Genomic DNA, 9,509 nt, shown 5'->3' with positions numbered 1-9,509 from the left:
ACACCATCAGACCAAGGCCCGAAGTTCGGTTGCTCAAAGCTGTCGATGTAATGAAGAAAACGAATGAAGCTCATACCTGGTGGCCAATTAAAATAAACTACAATTGTTTACAGTAGTACTGTAAGCAATTTAATCTGTTGGTCTTGTCTTCTAACCGTAACGCAAAATAAGACTAGGGGTCTTATTTTTTTGGGGGGTGGGGTTCTTCAGATCATCAAAAGTAGGCCCCTGAAAAAAATGCAACGAGTGGGGTGGGGGGTTGACCCAAAACGCCTTCTTCTAAATCCCCGCCTGGTTTACCCTGTATGAGCACTTGAAATGGAATTTGTGTCTTTTGCGAAAACGGACACACCTTTAGCTTTTGAAGCACTGTTACGCTGTAGCTTTAATGGTAGAGTAGACTTACCGGTATAAGACCATGAATGACATGTGGCTTTTTGCACTTTCCTATGGCACTTTCAGGCATGTGTTTAGGTCTATGTTTTAGGTCTACTATTTTCCAAAAGCCTGACAAAATCTGATTGTCCAGAACTGCCATAGGCTTCAGGGTGCATTTTTTAAGCGCTGAGCTATACGATACATTACTCTTAAAACTGAGGGTAACAGCTCCAGCAAAGACCTGGGATGGCGGATTATGCACACATTGCAAGGTCGGGCACTGGAAAGTGGATTATTTCTTTAACATTATTAGAAATGAAAGTTCATTATTATAGGAAGTGGTTAAATGTGATCACTCCATGCACGTCGGGAGTGGGAACAATCTTCAGCAACTGAAACGCACGATTGCGGTGGTAACATTTCGGAGCGCTTGTGTGTAACCTTGCGAATACATGGATATCGCCATATCCTGTGGTTTTATGTGGATTTTCATATAACCAACAAAACATTATGTTTTTCCTATTCTCTATTTTTTTTGGGGGGGGGGAGGAACCCCGCCCTCCACGCTATGCACTTTGTCAAAGAAAAACCTCTGGTTTTTCCGTTCCACTTGCGCTCTGACTGATTACACGATACGTGCATTCTTCAACATTTTAAGAGCCACATCATTACGCAGTGGAATTACCTTGGGCAAACAATGAAAGTACGTTGGTTAACCCTGCCTTCTTTTTATTTATATTCCGTGTACATAACTGAAGCAGCCTCCTCGGTGCTATTGAAACTTGGAAATCTGCAACTGTTTCTGCAGGGAGCCAGTGCAATTGCAGTATGGTTAGAGGGAAATGCGTATAATGAAATTCATGCCGAAAAACACTTCCCCTTTACTATGACAGATGTACGACTTCGTCAGAGGTCAGTACATTATTTAGTCTAAGCCTTCAAGATATGATGAGAATTTTAATGGAAAAGCAAAGTTATTGTGATTGTACATGTACATCCTCGAGGTGAAACGGATGTATCCCGAGGCTCCCATTTTCACGGAACTTCGAAACGTGTTTGTGGATAAATTTAAGGGGGTAGCGAGTGTCTTGCTAGTTTGTGAGTCACAGGGCATAGAAGCTATCCGGCTCGGTCGAGGGCGGCAAAGGCGTTAAACCGAGCAGCAGCGCCGACCACCAGTCGATAATTCCCCGGTGACTACCCGTCGCTCGCCCGCTGTCGCTCGCCCAGGACGTCGGTCCGATATCAAATGCATTTGTCACTTCGGTTGATTTTTTTCCTGTCACCGCGCATAATGAGCGCAGACTGCGCGCGCGCGCGCCGCCCACGACCAATCAGAACGTGAGAAGTGAAACAGGTGCATGCATAATCCCCAGTGCAGTGCGCCTGCGCGGTACTATAAACCAATGAATACATTTGACAAGGGGGGCTGCAGGCGTATAGAAAGCCCGCACGAATTAATACTTACAGAGAGTGAAAGCGCGCTCCCGAGTAAACACTGCCACGAAACAAATACAGAGGCATATCGACTGCGGGTCCGAAGGAGCGGCTGGGAAAAATCCCCAAAATATTCGTCCGGGAAAAAAGCTCGACAGACATTACGGTGGCGTCAATACAGGGATACGGTGGGAGCTGGCGGACTCAAGGTGTAGTCATGAACGTAAAGGACCACGTTAGTATGCATCCACCCATACCAGCGGCTCCAAAGTATTCACCTTTACACCACCGACACCATGATCGGGGAGCCGAGATGATGAGACGGCATTGCATGAGCAACGCCCCGGTAAGTTACAACCACAGTCATTCCGTCCCTCTTGTGTAACTCGTCTCTGCCCAGCTCAAGTATATAACATATCGGTGCCATTTGGACTTTTCTTCTCATAATCAATATTGAGGTGTCAGACCACTAGGCCCCTACGAGTGTTTGCAATATGAGAAACAACATCGAAACTTTGAAGTTACATTGTTCATTCGTTGAAAAAAATATATATATTTGTAATTACTTTAATAGAAAATCTGGCGAGCAGTTGTAATGGATCCAAGCAACAATTATAAACTTTTGCAGAAATTAAAAAAAGGAGCATTCCAGAACCCCAACATTTTTTTGCCTTAATTTCGGTGTGAAATTTTCTTTTATTGAGGAATATTTCAGGTCTGGTTCACTTAGAGTTGACTGTAGGACGGACAATGAGACAGCGATACGGAGTAGCCACTAGAATAATGGTCGATTGGCAAGTTAAATTAAACAATGGCTACAAGAACTTGTCATTTTGAAGTCCAGAATGTTAAAAGTTAGATTTTGAACAGTTTCAGTGATAGTGGAGTTTGATCTACTTTGCCCTTTTTTCAATGCTATGTCTTAACAGGGGTTTGTAGGAAAACAGACCGGTCACACGACACCCCATTCGGATCCTTATACCCACCTTGCTGAATTATGCATACTCCATACAATCTCCAACCGACTTCCAGACCGGAGACGCCGCGTGTTTGTACGTGGGACAGCCCCCCTTTCCCCTGTCAGATCTTTCGCTAAACGATGGCAATTACGCTTGTGTCCTCTTATATTATGCATGGCGTTTGTCCATATTTTATGAATTCGTATTAGCACAGGTTTTTTTTCTTCTCTGGAATTCCCAGTCAGAGTACTTTCAGAGAGTCTCGTGTGCAGTCAGTGGGAGTACCACGAATCAATGTATAGTGAATGTGAACATTCGACAGCTTTTGTAGTTAGTCTGTTCAAGAAGTGTTGATTTTGCGCAGCGTGTCAGGGATGTCCTAATTTTGTATTCTTTTCAAATAGCCTTACTCTGTTATTAACTCGTCCGCGTTAACCAGCTCCCATTCATTCAAGCATTTGTAATCGGTTTTATTTCTTTTTAAGGAATTTAATTTCACTCAACCAGGTAATATTTTATTGAGTTTCGAGAATCCAAATCATATCCCCCTTTTTTTGTTCCGGTGTGAGCATTCAGTTGAAGAAAAGTCTGAGTCGTTATTCTGGAATGAGTGCTTCTGCCAAAAAAAAATCAATAGCCCCATGAAGATGGAAATGTTGTCTTTCATTATGGAATGAAACTCCCAGCATGCAGAACACCACATGATGCAATAGGAAGGTGGATACAGACAGACAGACAGACAGACAATTATTGTTGAAAAACATGTTTCATTTTACCCTCAGATGTGATCTAACGCACTTAAAAATGAAAGAAAGAAAGAAATAAGCATAGCTGATACAGAGAGAATATCAAATTTCATTTGGCAACCAATGTCAGGTCACACTGTATTATGAAAGCAATGACAAAAATGGTAAGAGTGTAATACCCATTTTTCATCATTTCGGTAAATATTTCGTGTCTCACGAGTATGATTTCAGATCGTGTGTCCACCTATTACGTGAACTTATGTTGCACAATACCATACAACTGAATCTGTTTTTACATTATCCATCATCCACGTTTTCGTCTAACATTTATCGTCATGTGAACGTGTGTGTTCGAAAAAACAAACAAATCCATAGCCGAACAAACTGCTGCATTACATATACAAAAAGGTAATCATATTCATGAATTTTCTGTTTTCTTCACTCCTTAAACATTGAGGTCGGGATTGGATTACATGTGTTTGATGTCTAATTTGCAAACCACCAGGTCGATATCTGAGAAACTGATGTTGATAATAACTATCGTATACTTACAGCTGTGCCATTCTTGCAAGCGATGTCATTGTCTTTCGCAAGATAATCATTGCAAGATTTAGGCGATACATGAAAGGAATGTTTTGTCTTTCATAAAACAATTACAGTGTCCTTAATTGGCTTGTTTTTTTAAACATGTACTTGCTGCTAATTGATATTGTGGTTAGATGTGAACGACCATTTTAATTCTCCCACTAGAAATTATTTTGGCGAAAAACCCATTTATAAATTGTCCTTTTACGAGCAACTTTGTTTTCACTTGAAAACCCGATCGTGATTAAAACATAAATTCTTCCATGGAATATAATCGCTACGTTTAACTGATCCAGTTTTAAAGTTGTACAAAACTAAACGTTTGGTGAGATTTACACGCTGTTTGTCGTTCTCATTTGCAGCGCTCCGCGGGAAGAAAACAAACTTTGATGATTTTCTCTGATGTGATAGTGTATACTAAGTTATTTTTCTTTCCTTTTCTTCATCACAGAGCAATCTCTTCGGAGGCTTAGAGGAGGGGCTCCTAGCTCGCGCGGAAGCTCTGGCGGCAGTTGATGTCATGTCCTCAATGGTCAAGAACAACCAGCCCCACATGAACATCAAGAATGACCACGTCTCCAACTACTCTCCTCATCACATGAACGGCGGGATGCATCCGGCGTCCCACCACTACGGCAGCGGCACCTCATGCGCCTCCCGCTCCATCCACGGCCACATGGATCACGGCGAATTCCTGGATCCGATATCGGCGACAGCCTCCCTGCCCGGCTCGACCAATACTAGCCTGTCTGGGGCCGACATGCAAGGGATGGTGGTCGCCCCACCCCACCAGAGCTTTGCCGCCATGTCAGGCCAGCCTGGCCACTTCAACACGGCCCACAGCATGATGTCGCACAACATGACTATGCACGACCTGGACACCGATCCCCGGGAGTTAGAAGCGTTCGCTGAGCGCTTCAAGCAGCGCCGGATCAAGCTGGGGGTGACCCAGTGCGACGTGGGCAAAGCGCTCGCCAACTTGAAACTGCCCGGGGTGGGTTCGCTCAGTCAGAGCACGATATGCAGGTTCGAATCCCTCACGCTGAGCCACAACAACATGATAGCCCTCAAGCCCATCCTGGCTGCCTGGTTAGAGGAAGCAGAGGCCGCCGCCAGAGACAAGAGGAACTCGACGGGAATCCTCAACAACATGGAGAAGAAACGCAAGCGCACCAGCATCGCGGCACCGGAGAAGCGGTCCTTGGAAGCTTACTTCGCAGTGCAACCTCGGCCCTCCAGCGAGAAGATTGCGGCCATAGCTGACAAGCTGGACTTGAAGAAAAACGTCGTACGGGTGTGGTTCTGTAACCAGAGGCAGAAACAGAAACGCATGAAATTCTCAGCGCAACCCAGATGAGACTGCTGTAACATGTAAACTATATTTATATCATAGAAACAGTAATAACAGTGAAGACGCCGCCATGATAAACTTTGACCTTTAAGAAAATAGATCAATCAATCAATATCACGCAGGTCGCCCCCCGCACATGGACATGTTAGCGAAAAGATACAAACTAAAGCAAGGCCAACTTCTCCATTGAATTCCCGAACATTGAAATTCCTGGAAAGTGGGGAATCGTTGACCACTGAACGTTTACGTTTCTTCAAGGGCAGCTTTTAGACTCTAATTTGTCAAAACCAAGGGCTTGGACCGGGCTGATAAACGGGCTTTTGCTCATCAGTCATTTGATTACGGCTTAAGCACTGGACTACATTTCTCATCGGTTTTCCATCTTTTTGATTCACGAGGCCGAAAATCTGGCCATGTCCAAATTACACACAACTCTACTGGAAGGGGCTGCAAACACTGCCATAGACCCGTGCGTAACATCAAGTCGCAGCCAAGTAATTCAGACCGCCCTATCTGCCGTGATCGTATAGCCATGTTCCACCGTACAGTGTGGAGTGGTATCTAAAGTGATGTGATAAAAAAAAGAACCTCTGTCTTTTTCTTCCATAAATTCCAACCTGTTAAAGGTTACACAAAAAAGTGCTCATAGACAATTCAGTTTTGGAGCTCCTTTCAACTTGCTCTCCACTTCTTTAATGACAAACGCCCTCTCCCACTTTTATTGTGCCAAGTTACATATTTGCTTATGTGTAATTATTCACTCTATCCGATGGACGAGTCGGAACGCTGAATATTTTTCGCCGAAGACAAACTTTTCCTTTCTTCTGTGATACATCGTAACTTGTTGCTAATTCGCTCCTTGAAAAAATGTTGCAATCGAACAAAGCAGCTTTAATTATACAATGATTTTTAATGGAAAAATTGTATTCCGTTAGGTCATAACAGTGCAGAGCTGAAGAGGTTATTATTAAACAAATAATGTAGAAAGTAATGATGATGAGGTCGGATCAGCTGGATTTGAGGTTGATGCTCGATGATCGCGCCATTTCTCTATCCTTTTTCCCATCAAAGAGGCCGTACAGCGTCCTTGATCGCACACCATCACAACACATTCCACACAATGAGTATAACTTGCACGTCTAAGCTGTTGCCGTGAGCAGGATCGATCCACTCGCTTCTACTGATGCTTGACTCGTGAGCCTCGGTCTTATTTTTTTTTTGCAAGTTGGCGCTGAGGATGTCGAGCCAGGATGGGCAGCAACTTATCGATCTTAGGCTGCCTGTGAAAACTCCTGGTCGAGCCAGTGTAGCAAGCAAAACTCGGAATTAAATTACGGAGTTTGCGTCTGTGCTCTGTCTGACTAGAGTAAGTCTGAAAATAAGCGAGGTTCTGTCAGGCTCAAAACAGCCTGTTACGAAAAAAATTGTGCAATTTCAAATCAATGATGCCAATTTTGCTCGTTTGTAATTCTGTGGTATAATGTACATGGGCCAGTTCATACTGTTTACTTCATGATCTGGAAACAATGATATAAAATTTTCTTAAACCACAGCACCGCCCACAACCCTGAAACGAAATCTTGCACGAGCAAAATACATGATACTGTTAGGCCTAATGGAAACAAATATGATTCAGTACAAGTGGTGAAGAGAGAACATCTGATCGGTTTTAAGGGGTATGAACTAGACGCATATCAGGGCCACCAAAAGGACACAAGATCTATTCGCCGGTGACTTCCTACGAAACAAAAGGTGTTGGGCTGCTGGCAAACGTTCTGAAGTTATGTTTAAAGTATTCATTGTAGGGAACCACGTATGCTGAAGCGTTGTTTTCCTTTCGCTGAAGGTTTTTAGCGATGTCATTATGCTTCAAGAAATCGATCATGTTCAGATTATCTGTTCGATTGCAGGATTAATGTTCGGTCACGGGATCAAATTTCAGTGAATGGGCGACTGTTCCTCAAGTAACTGACCCATATCGCTTAACTTGACGGTGTAGTTTGTGAATGAGTTGTTGCAGCAAAGTACGAAGCGGTTTAACTTTCCAAATTAGAGCCTTAGGTTGCACATTACAGTAATTTCAGGCCAAAATTTCGGCAGATTTTTATAGTTGTACTTTTTGTCAAAATGGTTGTTCTTTGACAACACTCTTTATAATTGACACTCATAAAAGTGACTCTTATATAATTTGTGCTCACACCACCATCAAACTTTCGTCAAGTGAACAACTGATTATTTAATTCATAACCTGCATTATGAGTAACGTGCACGGCCCTTGTAGTGTCAAATGCACGCACTGGTGAAGGTTTCCAGTCTAGCCAAACGACGTCCCACGTTGTCTATCTTACCATGGCGTTTTATTTCAAATATTTGAATGGCAGAGTGGGATTACTGTCTAGGTTATTTGCGAAGCCACCATGGAACCAATTTTTCCTCTTTGTGTCTGTTTGTTGGCCACTGGAATAAACTCATCTGCGTTGATCAACGTCAAACCTATTTGGCTGTACAATCGGATAATTCAGTTGATGGCAGCGATGTTTAGCTCGCACAACGGCCGTTTCTGAATCATAACTGAAGTGTGCGTGTAGGAAGACATTTCAAACACACCATTCACATCTGGTGGTTAGTTTCGAGGAAAATGTGGTAAGAATCCGTTGGAACACGCCCGTCTTTACGCCGTTTCTTGGAGGAGTTTGATTTTGCAATTGGCGCAGTTGGTTGGTGTGGATATAACTCATAATTGTTAAGATCCTGCTTGCAGGAAATGCCATACGATTATTGTTTTACCGGGGGCCCATGCTAGGCATCGGCCGGCCGTATCATTTCTAATTTACCACTGGCTAAGCTCGATCTATCGGCGCAACCAAGCGACGGAAATTACCCGGCGTAGCTGAGTGTGATTGACTCGGCCGGTCATGCGTTGCGGCCTATTCCTTGAGGAATTTCCCCCCCGCCTTAATTCCTAGTCCCGTCTCATTGCACCGCACACGCTATTTCTTCTTCCCCGTTTTCTATCTTCAGCTCATTTGGAACGCTTGGGTCGGCACGGAAAACCCATTTCCCCCGTCATCCGAGTGTGTTATTCCCGCCGTTGACCAGCTCACAATAAATCAAACACCTTCTCCACTCGATAATTTCATTTGGAAATTCCATGTTTTTTTCCTCTTGTCCGTGTCGATTTAAAAACAATCCAGATGTCATATTATGCAGTGTAGATGTACAATCTTATAACGTGGCAAGCGCAGTGTGCACAGCCGGCCGTGCCAAACTTTTGCCCTGTCGGTTTCTGTGCCTCTCCCCGTCAAGTTATTCGCCTCATCGTACCGTGGGGCTTCCCCCACGCTGGCGTTATGAAATATTCACGATGTTCGTTTTGAGCACTGACTGCCAAGTTTGTATTAATTATTTCGAGGTTAAGCTATCACTTCAGTAACCCGGAGGCGGGGAGGAACGTAAAACGTCTTTAGATTCCATGACACACCCCGAGAAAGCAGATCACAAGACCAAAAGCTATTAACGACAGTTTCCTTCCTTTGAGCAGCTTTTAAATATTTTTTTTAGAAAATAACTGTTTTGCACGGGCTTGATACCGTTCAACATTTCAAGAATTTCTGAGAAATTTTGGCAAAGTCAGTTTTGGCGAATCCCAAATTTGAGATCTCCTTATTCAGCTAAGCTATCACCTTTAAAAAGTAATAATTGATGCCTTGTCAGGTGCACTCCTATTTATTAAAACTAAAAGTTATTGACATCATTGTCCCCTTGGAAAATAATTCCAAACAATTTTATTTAAGTAACAAACTAAGAAAACAAACTTAAAGCGAATTCCTATATTTTCAAATGGCACAAATGTGTAAATACTTTGTAACGAATTATTTATTCATTCCCTAAGTTGTTTGGTCTCTACATTTTACCGCTGGTTTATCAAATCAATTGATGTATTGTTTTTGTAAATAGTTACTGTCGATCCTATACACATCCAATTTGCTTTGGAACTGATTTATTTGAAATAAAGACAAAAATGTACTATCCTGTTTAATAATACACATCGAA

At 43.0% G+C, this 9,509-nt stretch overlaps 1 protein-coding gene across 1 annotated transcript; it reads left to right on the top strand.

Moving 5' to 3' along the window:
• Positions 1 to 1,475: 1,475 nt before the first annotated feature.
• Positions 1,476 to 9,509, top strand: LOC110973271 (POU domain, class 4, transcription factor 3-like). The gene is made up of 2 exons (XM_022223960.2): positions 1,476 to 2,161; positions 4,557 to 9,509. Exons 1-2 carry the CDS (start codon positions 2,033 to 2,035, stop codon positions 5,460 to 5,462), a joined length of 1,035 nt encoding a protein of 344 aa, XP_022079652.1. The 5' UTR covers positions 1,476 to 2,032; the 3' UTR covers positions 5,463 to 9,509.

The sequence above is a fragment of the Acanthaster planci genome, linkage group LG02 (genome assembly GCF_054643075.1).
Source record: "Acanthaster planci isolate LZ-2023a linkage group LG02, COTS_SCS, whole genome shotgun sequence".
Classification (NCBI taxonomy): Eukaryota; Metazoa; Echinodermata; class Asteroidea; order Valvatida; family Acanthasteridae; genus Acanthaster; species Acanthaster planci.
This window is presented reverse-complemented; position numbering and strand designations above follow the sequence as displayed.

Excerpts from the sequence above, each read along its gene's own strand:
- LOC110973271 (XM_022223960.2), top strand. The coding sequence starts at position 2,033 with ATGAACGTAAAGGACCACGTTAGTATGCATCCACCCATACCAGCGGCT. Across the intron at positions 2,162-4,556 it reads ATTGCATGAGCAACGCCCCG|AGCAATCTCTTCGGAGGCTT; the intron begins GTAAGTTACAAC and ends TCTTCATCACAG.